This window comes from Onychostoma macrolepis, chromosome 16 (genome assembly GCF_012432095.1).
Source record: "Onychostoma macrolepis isolate SWU-2019 chromosome 16, ASM1243209v1, whole genome shotgun sequence".
Lineage (NCBI taxonomy): Eukaryota > Metazoa > Chordata > Actinopteri > Cypriniformes > Cyprinidae > Onychostoma > Onychostoma macrolepis.
Window position 1 is genome coordinate 25,018,005 of NC_081170.1, and position 17,478 is coordinate 25,035,482.

The following is a 17,478-nucleotide window of genomic DNA, read 5'->3' on the forward strand; positions in this document are numbered from 1 at the left end:
ACTAACATTAAAAATGTTGGGGTTATGTATATGCTGTTCTTTTCAAATAAATTTCTATTCATCTAAAAATTAGCTCAGCCATCACAGGAATAAATTACATTTTCAAATGCATTAAAATACAAAACAGTCACAATATCCATGTTTTTACTGTATTTTTGTATCAAATAGAGGAAGCCTTGGTGAGCATAAGAAACTTTAAAAAAAAAAAAAAAAATATATATATATATATATATATATATATATATATATATATATATATATATATATTTAAAATCATACCGAAACCAAACATTTAAACAGCATTGTATATAATTATACCACCACTGCAACACACACCCTGTGGTAAAATCACTGTAACGCACAACCTCCTGTGGCATTCTGCTTTATTTGACTATTTTTTGCAATACTGTCTAACCACACCACATCTCAGTTTTAAATGAGCAGTGTTTAATGCTGGTTTTCAGTGTCATTTAAAACTAAAATTGTTCTGTCCGTTGCTTGGTGACTGTAGTGTGGAGATAGAGGCTGTAATCCTGTGAGGGGCCAGTGAGACACATGCCTATCATTCCTTCCACTCAGAGCTAAAGGGACTGAGAGGAGAGAGACAGGCACTGCATTTCTCTGAGCAGACACTCCAAGACTGGCACCATTAGTGTCATCCGAGAATACTACACTATAGTTATGATCCAGTAAAAGTGTGAAGCAAATTGTTGCTTATGTATTTGATCGATGTGAAATCAAATGAAAAACAAAAGTCACTATCAAAAAATAAAAGAATTATATACAGATAAATTATAACACTTACATATCCCAGTTCGAAGCATGTCGCATCTGTTGAACCAGCACAGGGACCTATGTCAAAAAGAGAGAGAGAAAAAAATGTTTCACATTGTGAGATTCTCAATATATTTTCATATTTCATTAAATCAGCCTTTTTTGGACTTTTAACAACACGATTTCATATATGTCACAAGTCAGGACAATCCCTAGTAAAGAGCTGGGTGAGCGCTTGTGTGCCATTATTCAGTCAGTGTTGTCATCACATCAAGAATTTTTTTCTGACTCCAAAATAATTGGTCACATGGTATTTACAGCTCAGATGATTGACTCCAGAAAAAAACCTATATTCGGAATGCTCAATTGCCACAGAGATGAATGGAAACGCTACTGGTGCTGAGACACCTGGTGGCCAGAGGAGGAATGTACTGGTGTACAAGCTTCTGTTGCAAAAAATGGTACTTAAATTATACAATTATATTCAAATTATACTTCAAACCCAAAAGAGAAATTTTACTTATCTGAATTAACATTGGCTTAAAGTTTCAGTATAAATACAGTACCTTTAGGTACCACTGAAACCCCACACGTTCTGAATTTATTAAGTTCCACTGATTAGTTTCCATTCACGAAAGCTAAGGAAGAGGAAGCTCATTTTCAGACAGAGGCGAGGACGGCAGCAGACACCCATTCCTCAGCAGAAACACTATTGTTCAACTTCCCTCATTAGATGACCTACTGTACACTTTCAACTGCTCTATAATATTGCAAAAGAAATGTGAGATTTGCACTGCATGGAATGGTTGCAGATTTAAAAGTCCTCTATTTTTATTACAAAATACATTTTTTATACATGAAGCTTATTTAAAATATACACATGATGAGGGTGCAAATGAAGATTTATGTCTTTCCATTGAATGTTCATGCCACCAAAATGACAAAAGTTCAGAACTATTCAAATGAATCACATTTAATCCAAGTCTTCTGAAGAAACACAATCACTGTAGATGATAAACAGATTTAATGGGATGAAGGGGGAAGAAATCTCTAAGGTTTCATTAAAAATATTGTCATTTGAGTTTTGAAGATGAATTAATGTTTGGAATTGGAAATAATGTAGAGGTGAAACACCATTACACAGAAGAACATTCGAATTATAGCAAAAAACTTAAGCTAAAATAGATGAGAAAAAAATAAGTAATCAAAACTGCAGTTAATACTGTATATATACAGTATTGTTCCAGTGATTGTATTGTTGCTAGGCTGAATCTACGGGTAAGATAATTACAATTAAATTCAAATCTTTATATTTATTATTTATTCAGTAATTAGTTGTGTACTAAGCAGCACCATTAGTCAGCTGATCATTGTCACAAAGTAAACCCCTTCAGTGTGACACAAGATACAGTCAAACCAAAAAGTATTCAGATATCATTTTTTATATATATATATTTTTTACTAGTGGGTGGGGACACTATTTTGTTATCCTCACTTACATAAATGTACTATAAAGTAAACTGTGACATATTATACCCAAAAATCCTTCATACAGTGGACTACCAGTAAAAATATTCAGACGCTTTGACCTGACCATGTTTTGCTTAAGTGTTTTTTTTTTTTTTTTTCTTTTTTAATTGCTAATGCGACCTTTTTACACCACAGACAGAACAAAATTAAGCATTGCTTGGTAACTGGTTGATCTAAATTGGTATTATCTAACTGTGCACACAAATTTAACAGCTGACATCTATTCAACCTAATTCATTTGTGAGACAGTCTAACAGAAGGATGGCATTATCAAGATGAATTTCTTTCTGACACAGTTTAACTCTAAGTTCTTGTCATATTTTATTGCTATTTTCTAAACTACAGTGAATAACCTGTGATAATGAGAGAAATGCTGAAGGTGTCTGAATAAATTTTGGTTTGACTGTATACACGATACCCGGTCATCCATGGTTTTTGTGATAATGACCATATTACTGTACATTAATAGCTTGTGTTTCACGTGTGTCTTACCAGCTGGGAGTGTATGAGGCGTGTGGCCGTCTCTCTGTGGTTACAGACAGTGCACAGGTAACAGAGCAGGTTGAGTTTAGTGCGTGGTGCTGTGGCATTGGCTGATCCGGCCCGGTCTACTGACTCCAGAACAGCACACACCTGTTGCAGGAACTGAGACCAGTCCTCTGAGTTCAGACAGGACAACCGTTCAGCTAAGAGAGAGAATTTAAGTCTTAAATCAAAAAGATAATACTCCTTCTAGGATAATAATCCAGTCACAATGGTTAAGGAGTCAGTAAGCTTAAAACCTAAAAATCTTAAAAGCTAGATCAGTATGATTAATGAAAAAAAAAAGTTTTCATTTTAGGTGATCAAAAAACACTAGATCTTCCAATTTACCTGTGTGTGCTGGTACGCAAAGCGTTTTGGGGTCAAAACGAACTGGAGAAGTCTTTAAAATCTAAAAACAGAGCAGCAAACTAACATCAGTGTTGGTTAGCACATTTTCATGTGTACTCTAGAATACGGACATAAAGTTTAGACAAGAAGTCCCTCAGACATGGCAATGTGGCAGTGTGTTTGCATCCTGAAGGTCTCTTTACCTTTGGGTTATCCATGATGGGAGTCACTGTAAGGTCATTGTCTGTGTATAAAAGGGATTTAATGCAGGCATTCATGTCACTCTGCTCCTCCACCATAACACTAGATTCCTATGGAGCATACAAACAAAATACCCCTTTCATTTATTTAACACTGGTGTCATAACTTCAGCAAAACCTGTACCTCTGTGCCTCTGTGAGCAATCATTTCAGAGCAGGTTTATCCAATCCTGATCCTGGAGGGGCACCTTCATGCAGAAATTAGCTCCAACCCGCTCCAGTACATCTGCCTGGTCTACTGGACTTCCTAGTAATCCTTAATACCTTCATTAAATGGTTCAGGTGCATTTAATTATGGTTAAAGCTAATGCTGCTTTCCACTTGAAATTAGGATTTTTCCCACCTCCTACTTGGAAATAACGTCTAAAACACCGCTTAAAGTCGGATATCTGACCTGTGAACTCAGCGCTAAACTAAACGAAATCTGTTGCGTTAAATATGAAAATAAACAATTTTGTAAAGTGATAATACACACATCTAATATAAACAAAGTACATTTATTTTCATAAATTAAGTGATAAATGTGAAAAATGCCTGTTGTGATGTTTAATATGAAAACAAACAAACACATCTTATATAACCAAATTGCATTTGTTTTCATATTAAAAATCACTCAGTTTGGCACCCTTAAATAAGACAATGTATATTAATTAAATGAATAACTTAATATTAAATGTACTTGGATGTATTATATACACAACTATTCTATTCATTTATACAAGTTAATGTCATCACTTCACATTTCTCTACTATGCGCAGTTGGGTTTTTGTCTGTGATGACATTGCAAGGTGTTCCAAATGAACGCATTTTGTCAGGTGACGTGAACTTCAACAGATATCTCATGCTCAGAGAATACAGAGCAGTGAACACTGTGTAGGGACCCTGTCAGTGTGTGGATAACAATGAGGTAGTGGTAGATTGTAATGTTGAATATGTCCAGTAGATGGTGCTGTGGTTTAACAAAAGAGATTTGCAACCACGTCCACTAGAAAGCCTTAGGATTAACTGTTGAAAAATCATAAAGAATTAATGGCCCCGAGCTTTCTATAATGACACTTTGTTGGTTTTGATTGGGCTTTTTGGACACACTTGTAGTTCGCAGTATCACAGTCAGTCATGTAGAAAAGTAACAAAAACATTTCACAAAAATGAGTGTTAAGATTTAAATAAGTATTTGGGCACTTTCCAGTTGTTGATGTGATAAAATACACCTGTGGTTACTATAACTATGAGACTATTTTGTTAAAAGTCATTGCAAGTTTGTCTTAGAATAGTAAAGTTAGTTTTGAGTAAAGCTAGAATCATTATTTAGATGCCACTTGGTTTGATGCTTTGTTATAATGGAATGAAAATTATACCGTTTTAAGTGTGGCTTAAGGGTCCAAATACATTTTTGGGACGACTGTATGGTTTTGTTAGTGAACTCACTTGAATTTCAGAGCCTTTGTCTTCTGTCTGTCGAGCTGTATTGCTTGTTCTGGGAGTTGGTCTGGAGCTGTTTGATCAGAGATACAAAAACTACTGAAATACACTGGAATACCCTCATACTAGCATTGAACACCCCTCATGACATATCACGTGACCAAAAGTCTACACAAACTTAACTGAATTTGTTTCTTGTGATTTTAAAACTTTCATCTAAATGCTTGGAGGTAGTTTTGTACACACATGTAAATTGTGCCAACATACACATCTCTTTACAAAACTAAAATTGAATTTTATTTAAATATTTTAATGGGCGAGTTGGAACAGATAGTGGTGGGAAAACAGCCAACAATTGTCCAGCATACAAATAAATATTTATCTTTTTTTTTTTTTTTTTTTATTAAAAAAAGTATTTTTATTTGTTTAACATTTTTTGACACTGCATAACTCCCATACTGCAGATTTTACTATTACTATAAAGTGTAGAAATCAGTAATTACAAAAAAAATAAAAAATAAAAAATAAATAAAAGGGAGGGAGGGAGGGACGGAGGGAGGGAGGGAGAGTATGTGTCCAAATGTTTGGCTGGCAGTGTACATTAAGAGAGAAAGAGAAAGATAAAAAAAAAAAAAAAAAATTACTTACACTTAATTACACTTAAATTAGTTCTTCTGATTTTACTGTATTTGAAACTTCTCAAACATGTCCAAAGAATCCATATGTATTAAAGTGCTGAAATGAGTTTGAGATCAAATATATATAAATTAAGATACAGGAGAGTGAGTTGAGGTACCTGAGGAGGAAAATCGCCTCTCTGGTGTCAATGTCCAGTGCAGACTTTGGTCTAAACTCTATGACGTTGTCTATGATACAAAAACATCACAAACAAAAAGGTCTGAAAGAGGCATCGTGAAAATAACATGCTCCTAAAACAATGTAAAATCTAGAATAACAAATCAAGGCCCAATTAATCTGTATGGCAGGCTATTTAATAGGTATGTTTTTTTTGTTTGTTTTATTGGCATTCTTTTGTATCATTTTTGTCTATTTGTTAAAACTGGTAAAAGCTGTAAAACAGGAAATTTAAAGTCATGCTTTTTTGTTTGTATTTTTTTCACCCCTAAAATGTAGTTCTACTGTTCTGAATGAAGCCCTTTTTGACAGATTAACATGATGTACAGTACACAAGTGTTTCAGATGATTCACAGTTACATAACCTCATTCTTCTGTCATATACGTATTCCCCTCTGATAATATGCAATGGAGGCATTAACCAGCAGCAATCTAACCCCTGAGTGTATGGATGTGTGTGTGTTTTAATACTGAACATACATATCATTTGTACAGCAAGGCAAACTGAACATGAGTACACAGGCTCACACATGTGTACGTGCTTGGTGACCACACATGCACAGAGCATGAGCATAAAATCCACAGGCCCTTTGAAGGCACACGAAATGTAGCAGTGGGGCATGACGTGCTGACTCTCATGTCTGCTCTGCTGCATTACCTAATGTGAAGGACTTGCTGAGGTTTGGGCTGGCAGGGTCAGCAGGTGCTGTCTGGGCTTCCTCAGCCGTCTGAGAAGACACAGGAGCCAAATGCAGGCTGAAAAGAAACACACACACAATTTGAGAAGACACTAGACACAATCAATAGTAAACAGTGCATTAGGGCTGCACGATATTGGAAAAAAAACTCACATTGCGATATTTTGTATTTCTGCGATATATATTGCGATATGAAAAAAAAAAAAAAAAACTCCAGATGACTTGAAAAGCTCTATTTGGAAAAAAAATATTGTAGATGAGTAAATCAGCATAGAAAAATGAACAAATTACAAACAAAGATAGAGTTAGTTATAATAGAACAAAGATATAAAATAAATAAATAGTGCTTTATATTTTTTCCAGTAAGTCTAACAGTATTCGGGTATACTGGTTGAATAATCAAATGTAAAATAACACTGTATAAATTAAATCTAATAAATCTGTTAAAGCTACAAAAGTGATTTTTCTCTGTGTTTTGCTGTTTGATTAACATTCATGACACTGAAAGCCTTAGGAACATTAAACTGCTGTGAGCCTATACTATCCATTTTCTTTATCAATTTTTTACCTTCACCTAAGCCATAAGCAACTGTGTTTACAAGGATACTTGCAGAGACATGCATTTTGACAGTTTCGCGCGTATGTGTCATTTCAGGCACAAATAGACACGGAACTGAATGGAATTCAGTGTTCACATATATCTGAGTGACTCTCACCGTGTCTACAAAGGGCGCTGACAAAATACAATAGAACCCATTATAATCAGTGATGCCGTCTACACTGGATGCGGCGCGACACGGCAAATCCTTGCGAGTAAATCCCTCGTTCTTTTTATGACGTACTGACACAAAGTTCAAAGGATTTGCAACGGTCGCTTTTTCGCGTCCAGCGAAGACAGTGCGTCGCGGGGTGGCGTGATGCGATAGCTGTCGCGAAAACGATCAGTATAAATATAACAGTCAGTATACTAAAAATCACACATCCTGCGATGTGACTATCGCGGATGTGCATATCGCGATATCGATGCTGAAACGATATATCGTGCAGCCCTACAGTGCATCTTGATATAAATTTATGGGTCACATTTCACCCCCAAAATAAACATATTTATTTTGCATACAAATATAGCATTTATTTATTTATTTATTTATTCATTCTTTCTTTCTTTCATTTATTTTGTTTTACAAAATACATATTATGTACAAAATATTCCTAAAATGGAAAAGCTGACTTTTCAGCAGCATTTACTGTCTTTAGTCTTCAGTGACACATGATCCTTCAGATATCTTTCAGATATATGCAGATTTGCTGCTCAACTGTGTGTGTGTGTGTGTTTAGGATTCTATGATAAATAAAAAGTTCAAAAAACAGCATTTACTTATTAACTTTTTTTTTTTTTTTTCTGTAAAAGTAACTCTTTACTGTCACTAATGATCAATTTAATGTGCCCTTATTTAATGTCTCATTTAATGTCTAGTTATGTACTGAACTGGAACAAGAAAAAGATCATAATAATCATAATCTTTCCAAAACTAAAGTCTTCCTCATTCTTTAAATATGCAGACTCCTGGTCAAATAACAATGCTCTTTGTCTTGGCCCACTCACAGCAGCTGACACTGGCTCACAACACAATCGCAGCCCAACGTCAGCACCACTCCACACTTACAGACTTCATCAGATCTGCTGGAGCTTTTCAGTGTGCTATATTCAACCAATTTGCTTTGTTTTAAAACATCAACATACACAAATTACTGTCATCATTTCCTGACCTACATGGTCAATAACATCTGCCTCTTCATAGTTAATAGCAATAAAATAACAAATAAGGGATGCAACGATAACATTTTTTCAGAACTGATACGATACCGAAAATTCTGAATATCTGCCGACACCGATCCAATTTGATACCAGCACAGTTTTTTTTTAAAAATCGATTTAGAATTTCTATTCTTCGGTGTTGACCTGATCGTCACTCTTTTGTGTGTTAAACACAATCTACTACATATAGATAACTTCATTTTAATGAACATATATATAATCAAACAAATTTAAAAATCTATAATCATGATATATGACAAAAATACTATTATAAACTAGGTTAGTGGAAAATTTAGCAGCAAAAGATACTCTAGAAAAATCATGGATGCACAATAATTTTATAAAACCTAGTGAAACGTTTTATTTATGAGTAAAAGTGAATAAGTAGAACTAAATCTGGTAAAATGGTACACGTTGCTTTTTGTATTGTTTTTAAAATACATTCATGAAAAACAAGCAAATACATTTATATATAAATATATACTATAAAATTAAGACATTTCTTTTAAATCTATAGCACAGTAATGAAGGCTGCAACATATGATAGATAGGACAGAACAAGAAAGACTATTAATAATCTTGCATTGCGCAAAAGTATTATAATAAGAAAGGCTCCAATACAGAGCGGCACAAAGCGCTTCTGCACATCCCGAGCGCAGAATTATGCACTTGAAGCAGCACAGAGTCACAGCACGCAGGCTGCGCAGCCCTCGAGTCCACATAGAGAAGTTCAAAGCACAAAGGAAAGAGATATTAATGCTTGGTGTGTTAAATCTGTGCGACAGTTTATTGAGCCTTTTCTTTTAACCGTTTTAAACCTCAGTTACTGTGCGCTCTTGAAGAGAGTTTGACTGTAGTAACCGAACGTGACACGCAGTTTGACGCTGAATGGAGGATGACAGACAGACGCAGCGGAGAGAAGAGTTTACCTGAACTTGAATTTAACAACTTAAATATTCATCTGTACCTCAGATTAAATTATGCAACAGCTTCAGAACACATGAAATATAGTGCACGAAAACTTTATGGTGCTTTATAATGTTTTTGTGCATTTCGTGGGGCTCAAGAATACAGAATAGTATACGCACAATATCGGATTTGGATCGGTCTCGTCTGATCGATACCCGATCCACAGAAAATAACCGTATCGGAGCCGATACCGATCCTGAGTATCGGATCAATGCATCCCTAATAACAAACATGTGTGCATAACTCTCCTGGAGTCATAAAACAAACGATTGAACAAATTAAACAGATGTGATCTGTTCCCAGTGGAGGAAGCGCCAATACCAGCGAGAAAGCTTTTTATAACCTGCATTTATTGTGTTTTCTAGGGTGGAACAAAGGCTTATTGTGTAAGGCATTGTGCAGAACACACAGGCAGTGTATGAAGTGTGCCATAGGGCTGTTTGCCCACTCACTGCATCAGTACTAGACTGAGAGCATCTGTGCACAAGATCATCTGTAGAGACATATACAAACACCAGGCTCTTTAAGGGCTTTCGGCATCGGCCACAAGGTCAGGAGCACCAAAACTGATATTTGGATGTTTGTCAAATATACCTGGATATCAGTGAGAAATCATCCTGCTCTTTTCCCATAGTGATGCTTGTCTCTGAAAATGCTTCCCTCCAGAACGGGTGCGATAATAATAGGTCCCAGCTTAACCTACAGATGACAGTAATATAGGAGATTCACAGATGAAGCTACAGTGCTAATGTAATGTGACAGGTTCAATGGTGTGGAAGTAACGAATGCTTTTATTGCAGGTCACATCACTCATGGTCTCGGAGCAAAAGTCTGAGACTACGAATTGCATAATTTATTATTATAATTAAAGAACTGAAATGATTATCTGGTGTCCGTCAATCTCACATTCATAAGTAATGAGTAAAAAAGAGAAATAACAGTCTCCCGACTACAATCAAGAAAAAATTATATTGGATTAACACTTCCTTAACTATGCGAAGAGACTGAGTAAAATAAATGTTTTACCTTTTCACAGGGTCCTTCTGAAGTAAACCCATTACTAGGCTCTCAAACTCTGGACTGGGCTGTGAGAAAGCAGGTTCTTAAAAAGAAAATATGTTATGTTAAAAAAAAAAAAAAAAAAGGAACACTTCAAAACAGTACAATTTGTTTAAGTTGAGGTGTCAAACCTTTTTGTCTTAGGGGTGGAGGATCTTCATTTAAAATGAGATCCACTAGACCAGTCATACTTTCAGAGACAAAAGGTGGTTTTCCTAGGAAACAAAAAAGAAAATGAGACCGACAACCAAAAATTAAAAATGAATCTGACCAGAAAGTAAAAGCTGTGGATTAAAATGAAATGTGTAACCTGTGAACATCTCATATAGGATGCAGCCTAATGCCCACAGGTCACTGCAGACACTGGTGTCTGCTCCTCTCAAGACCTCAGGAGCACAATACACAGGAGAACCTGCCAAAGCAACATCTTATGACAAACTGTACAAGTACACAGTTCAGACATTACAGCCTATTTGAAACCTTAATAGAAGATCTGGATCATATTAAATACATGATTGATTGATAGAAAGTAATAAATCTTGCTAACCTTTAATTCTATTCTTGATGTTTCGTGGAGAGATAATGTTTTCTTTGCTGTCTCCAGCTCCCGTCTCCTCTGCCATCACAAGAGAGAAGAACTCCTCCAGACATTCTCCTTGAGCTTTGGCCAGGCAGAAATTAGAGTACTTCAGAGTTCCCGGTCCATCCAATAAAATCTGTGTGAATATACAGTGACAAAGCATAATCGAACATTGTCCTCACATGGGGTTTAGTGTTTGTTTAAATAACAATGAGTAGTTATTTTATTTATATAGCACCTTTGCAACCTTAAGATTGCTTGTAGAAAAACAAACACAAGAAAACCAAACAAAAATTAAAAACATACATTTTAATAAATGACAGGGCAAAGGAAAATAGCAAGAAGGCAAAGTGGTGCATACTAAAGGACTAAAGCATAGAACAGCGTAAAAATTTGGTATCATGAAGTCTGTGGCTTTAATGGGTAGAAAATAGTTTAAAGGCCCGTTCACAACAAGGACGGTAACTATAAAGATAAAGATATTAGTCAAGTCAAGTTGAGCTTTATTGTCATTCCGCTACATGTGGGGGCATACAGTGGAACGAAATGTCGTGCCTCACAGGACCACGGTGCTACATAAATACAGGCATACAACAATGGAGTAAGACAATATAAACCTAAACACAACTATCCTACTGATTTTGACTATAAATATACTATCTATAAAAAGTACCTATACAAACTAAAAAATACAAACTATACAAACTATACGAATGCTTCAGATAAATACTGTACATGTGCAAGGAGAAGCATTGAGTTCAAGCAGCTGGCTGGGGAACAGTGCAGGATGATTTGTAGTGCATGAGCATGTAAACATACATATATTACTGAGTTTTTTGTGGGATTTGTGTACACACAGCAGTGTGTGTGAAAAGTGACTAGTGCGCATAGAGGAGGAGAGTGTGCTACTAAAGGTGGTTTATACAGGCCCACTCACCTGTGTGTAGCACACTTCGAATTGCACGTTACATGTTACAGGAGGTAGGGGGTTTGTATGGGGTTTTCAGATAGGGGCGGGGGGATTTGAGTTCAGGGCTCTCACAGCCTGGGGGAAAAAGCTGTTGAGCAGTCTGGCAGAGCGGGCTCTGATGCTCCGGTACCGTCTTCCTGATGGTAGAAGCTGGAAGAGACTGTGTGTGGAGTCCTTCACGATACTGTTGGCTTTGCTGGAGCATCGTGTGAGGAAAATGTCCAGGATGGAGGGGAGAGGGGCACCAATGATCTTTGCAGCTGTGTTCACTGTCCGCTGGAGGGTCTTGCGATCTGCTGCAGTGCAGTTCCCGTACCAGACAGTGATGCAGCTGGTCAGCACACTCTCAATGGTGCCCCTGTAGAAAGTGGTGAGGATGGGTGGAGGGAGACTTGCTCTTTTCAGCCGGCGGAGAAAGTGTAGGCGCTGTTGTGCCTTCTTGGAGAGTGACATGGTGTTGGTGGTCCAGGTGAGATCCTCTGTGATGTGCACTGTGTTCAGTGTGGTAGTGATCGAGGTGTTGTGGCCGACACGGACTAACTGAGGTCTTCCGGTTAGAAAGTCCAGGATCCAATTGCAGAGGGAATTGTTAAGGCCCAGCAGGTTGAGTTTATTTATGAGCTGTTGTGGGATTATTGTGTTGAATGCTGAGCTGAAGTCAATGAACAGCATTCTAACGTAGGAGTCTTTATTTTCTAGGTGGGTAAGAGCCAGGTGGAGAGTGGAGGAAATTGCATCGTCCGTAGAGCGGTTCGGACGGTATGCAAACTGGAGCGGATCGAGTGTGTTGGGGAGGCTGGTTTTGATGTTGAAAATAGCATCCACACCAGCGGTCGATATCGTCTGTTTATTCTAAAGGCATTCTCGTCTGCCGCTTTAAATTCTTGAGCTCGTTATATAGCAGGATTGATTCTGATTGGATGTCAATGTTTGTATCGTTCATCAGCAGGAAAAAAAATCATTCTGAAAGCGATTCCAACTATATCTTTGCTCTGTGCCTTTATCATTATAGCTGTGGTGTGGACTCTGCTATTCGGTAATATTGAGAACGATTTTTACAACTTATCTTTATAGTTATAAAAATGTGGTGTCCTTGATGTGAACTGGCTACAAGTCAGCATAAAACAGAAGTTTTTCTCACCATATTTTCTTCACAGTTGTGGTTTAAATGAGTGAATTGGCTTCTCAAAATAAAGGATTAGGATTTTAATGATGTTGTCCATTAGGAATTGATTGAATTATTGTTGTTTGCTAATTTCTAATCTAATGTGAGTGACAGGTTGCTGGAGGGAAGGGAGGGATTGTTGTCAAATCCGTGTGCTGGTGCATAAAGAAAGTTATTTTGATTAAAGATTATACAAAAAAAAGAAGCAGAGCAGCCCACTGTTAAACTCTGTTTAGGATGTAGTGTGACACTGTACATACACTAGATCAGGATGAACATACGTATATTACAATGGATCACCTAACAGGTGTGATACTTATACCTTAGCAGGTGTGAGATTCGAGAAAACAATGCCAGAGTCGTGGATGTATTTAAGACCGTTCATCAAGTCAATGGCAAACTCTCGCACTACTTCCTCAGACAGGCATTCATCTTGAGCGATCAGTGCTGCCAGGGATCCACCTAGAAAAAGAAAAAGAAAAATGAAATTGCAACAAAGGTAAAGCCAAACAAAAAGATCAAATCATAAGCATTAGATTTCAACACCTAAAAAACAAGTCGGGATTAAAGCAGACTTAGTACACAGATAGTTCATTACAATTTTAGGTATCTTTGGTATAACTGAAATACTATTAGTAATATTTTGAATTAGCATTTATTCAGTTTTCATCTTAATTTAAAGTTTTAGTCTTTTTGTCATTTTTTATTTATTTACATTTACTCATTAAGCAGACGCTTTTATCCAAAGCAACTTACAAATGAGGACAATGGAAGCAATCAAAATCAACAAAAGAGCAATGATATGCAAATGCTATTCAAGTTAGCTTAACGCAGTACACATAGCAAGTTTTTATATAATAAATAAAAAGAAAACAGATAGAATAGAAAAAGAATAGAGCAAGCTAGTGTTAAGAGTGGTGTTATTTATTTAGTTTTATTTAAAAAGTTTTTTATTTTCTTTATTTTCTTTCAGTTTTGGTTATTTTACCTCATCAAGTTAAACTAAGTATCTTTAGTTTGTTTTCTATATTTTAGTTTACTCCAGTTAACTTACCTTATTTATTTATATTAATATAATAACCCTGGATCTCACCTGTGCACATCTCCACCACCAGCCACAGATGGTTGCTGGTCTCATACCATTCATAAAAATACACCACATTGTGGTGCTTAATGTCATGAGCAAGCCTGACCTGTGGAGATAATGAGACATTTATCAAACACAGGAGTACTGTGTAAGGTAAACACTTTAAAATGCATGCCAAACACTGCTCAAAACAAACAGCTAAACAATTGTGCTTGTACACACATGGTTTGTGAGTTCGGGTCTCTTGGATTTGTCACTACAGATGATGGCCACGAAATGTATGCTGCCTTTCCTTCTGCCCTTATACACCACAGATCTGCTACCTCTCCCGATCTCTTCATACAAAATAAAGTTCTCCATCTATTCAGTGATGAAAAGCATGAACATTAAAGCCAAAACAAACATCTAAAACACATGCCAGTTTCGAAATTGAAGTTCATTTGAATGTTTTCAGATGCAGAAACAAACCGGAGACTCACGAGAGACTGAGAGCTCGAGCTCACCGGCAGTTTACAGCACCAACGAAAAATACTAACACAACTTCCTGACCATACGGACACTAGAACGGTTCAATATTACAGACACGGATCGATTAACACCATATTTTAAAACATATATTGGGCTTAAATACGGGGTAACTGTCGTTTGCATAAGTTTCCTTTCGCGCGGTAGACAACACTGACAAACGGACACAAAATTAGAAGCGAAACCAACTCGCATGAGGGGAAGTCACCTCAGCCATAAAACAAACCGTTTTAAAACGGCAATTTTAATTACAATTGTATGATATAAATGCATTTTTACAAAAATATATATTTAAATATTAAATATGTAAAAACATAAAATATCCACAAGCCATTTTCTCATCTATTTTGAACTTTGCAGTATTTATACACCCCTACTATTGTACGGTCCCTCGTTGCTAGGATACAGAAGAGGACGCATTGTTGCGTTTAGGAAACAGGGTCCACTGAGCATGCGCACCCAGAGGACCAGCCATTGGTTGAATACCAAAATCTTATCCTGTTACATACACCTGCTTCTTTATTTTTAATGTTTGCATTATTGTTAAAGTATTAATTAGTTTAATATTATGTAATCATACATATTAAAATTCGTTTTGTAGTATGACTAAGGATATTGAGAAAGGAATGCAAGTACAGTAGACTTAAATGTTCATTAATGATATTAAGAAAGTTTATTTGATTTTATTATTTTGCATTTTATTTTGTGTTGTATTTTGCGATTAATATTTAGTAACTTTTTCTGTCACTGCGCGTATGCAAAACCAATCATATCAATAAACTAACCTATTTTTAAAGCTAAAATTGAATGTCCACTATTTGATCATAAAGAGAGGACACCGTCAAATACTCGGTGTTGAACATGTTTTAAGTTGTGAAAGAGTTGCAAAAGCAACAGTGAGGATGGGGAGTGGCGTCACGCTCAGAGAGAGGGAGAGAGAGAGAGAGAGAGAGAGAGAGAGAGAGAGAGAGAGAGCGCGAGAGCTCAGTTTAATGTCTGGGGCGGAGATTGTGTAGCGTGTGATACCGGCTTTTCGGATGAGATTCTGGGCATCATAGCGTCCTTAGCATTGGGAAAAGCACATCTTCTTTATTCGTCCTTCTTTCGTCCAGAGCTTCGTTGAGGTGAATTACAGATGCTCAGATCTCCTAAAGAACAGAAATATCAAACTGGGCAGGATCGCTGTGCTACTTTTCATACAGCAGGTCTTTTGAAAGGGAGCCGGGTGATCCACTGGCTTTGTTTTCGGATAATTACGAAATAATGTCAACTACGTCGTAAAAAGTTTATCTGTTAATTAGCCTACCGAATAATTTGGCTTAAAACTAGCTGGTTTGAAAAAACAGGATTGTCTTCAACGACTTTAACGACTTTTCAAGTAACGTAAACCTGCATCATTCTGGACTATTTACTTAAGGCTTAAAGGACAACCTTCATCTTGTGGTAAGATATCATGCATCCATATATCCTACACATACACACATAGACTTTGATAAATATGGTTAGCCATTGCAAATGACCAACATTGTGTATTAAGGCTGTCCAATAGCCTTCACCTCCTGGCTGTGTCCCAAAATCTAGTGAGCTGCTAGCCAGCTGACCGGAACTTGCCTAACGATGGCCAAAAGTGCTGCACTCGTTTATGAAGCCGGCTCATTTAGGCTTTTTGACACATCCTTAACTTTAGATGCTGCTTTGCTGGTCTAGGACCAGCCTGATTTGTTAGCTTCTTTTTGAGGGACTTGTAGGGCTCCTTTCAGCTAGGACAGAGAAGACCAGCTTAAATCACCTAAAAAACAAAACAAACACTGTACTATGCCTTATTTTTTTCCTCTCAGTGGAGAAACATGTAATCCTATTACTTTTCTTCAAGCCAAACTACAAACTTAAGCAAGCAAATTTTAATAAACTCATGCTACAACCCAAGCAGATTATAGAATCCGATTAACGTACATGAATCTAATTTCTTTAATACTTTTAAGATTTGATTTCATTCATGTTACAGCAACCCATGGTGAAACCGTGACCATATTTGACCTTTCGAGTAAATGAGTGAGAAGCAATACTTGTCCTCCAGTTGTCTAAGTTTTGAGTCCAAATTTGCTTTTAAGAATATACTAAGCCTCATCAGATGGAAAACATGCACTTCTAAAACTAAAATTAGTTGTTCTAGGTAGTGTAGTGAAGAAAATGACAGTGATACCCTATACAAGCAGATGGAAAAAAGTTCATGACCCCTTCGTCCTACTATTTTGGTGATGATATCACACAAGTCATGTGCCCATCAAGAGGACCGTGTTACTGCCCATGCAAAAATAAACATGATGAAATGTAAGACATGAAACACTATTTTACATGTCTCAATGGATTCCTACAAGTATATTACCATAAATATAAATATTTCCAAAAGTACTGTTCAATACATGCTGCTTAAAAGTTATTTCCAAGTCAGTTATGTCATTTTGTAGGAATTCCCAACGCTATCTCACGACCAATCCGTACGTATTTTACGAGGTGGCTAATTCGAATTCGTACGATTTTGTACGATTTGTCAGTGACAGGTAGGTTTAGGGGCAGGGTTAGGTGTAGGTCATTCGTACAAATTCATACGTATTGGCAACTCCTAAAATACGTACGATTTAGCAAAAATCGTATGAATTTGTACGAGTGAGGTCGTACGAATTAGCCTCCTTGTAAAATGTGTACAAATTGCCGTGAGATCGGGCTGGAATTCCACTGATTTATAATGTTAACAGCTGAATATGTAGTGAATAATTGACAAAAACATAAGTGTTCTGTCTCATAAAACATCAAGTTACTTTCACAGCTGAACGTATCCCAAAGTTCTGCTGATCTCAGATCAGATTTAATCTAAGTCATGCATACTAAAC

The 17,478-nt window shown here is 36.6% G+C and overlaps 1 protein-coding gene across 3 annotated transcripts in view; it reads right to left on the reverse strand.

Annotated features, from left to right (window-relative positions):
- The window catches only part of ulk4 (unc-51 like kinase 4), a 215,500-nt gene extending 200,692 nt beyond the window's left edge, over positions 1-14,808 (reverse strand). Inside the window, exons 1-16 of one of the 3 annotated variants that reach the window (XR_009266289.1) lie at positions 14,542-14,808; positions 14,285-14,422; positions 14,069-14,168; positions 13,298-13,437; positions 10,808-10,976; positions 10,571-10,672; positions 10,392-10,475; positions 10,228-10,303; positions 9,796-9,900; positions 6,374-6,471; positions 5,657-5,726; positions 4,867-4,933; positions 3,381-3,488; positions 3,178-3,238; positions 2,797-2,990; positions 806-852 (exon numbers count right to left, since the gene is read on the reverse strand). Coding sequence is in view for 2 of the 3 variants with exons in the window: in XM_058746124.1 (XP_058602107.1) it covers positions 806-852; positions 2,797-2,990; positions 3,178-3,238; positions 3,381-3,488; positions 4,867-4,933; positions 5,657-5,726; positions 6,374-6,471; positions 9,796-9,900; positions 10,228-10,303; positions 10,392-10,475; positions 10,571-10,672; positions 10,808-10,976; positions 13,298-13,437; positions 14,069-14,168; positions 14,285-14,422 (1,559 nt within the window). In the remaining variant the exon portion in view is untranslated. Of the gene's footprint in view, positions 1-805; positions 853-2,796; positions 2,991-3,177; positions 3,239-3,380; positions 3,489-4,866; positions 4,934-5,656; positions 5,727-6,373; positions 6,472-9,795; positions 9,901-10,227; positions 10,304-10,391; positions 10,476-10,570; positions 10,673-10,807; positions 10,977-13,297; positions 13,438-14,068; positions 14,169-14,284; positions 14,423-14,530 lie in introns of all 3 variants that reach the window. The other 2 variants (XM_058746124.1, XM_058746123.1) reach the window with 2 other exon arrangements.
- Positions 14,809-17,478: the final 2,670 nt, after the last annotated feature.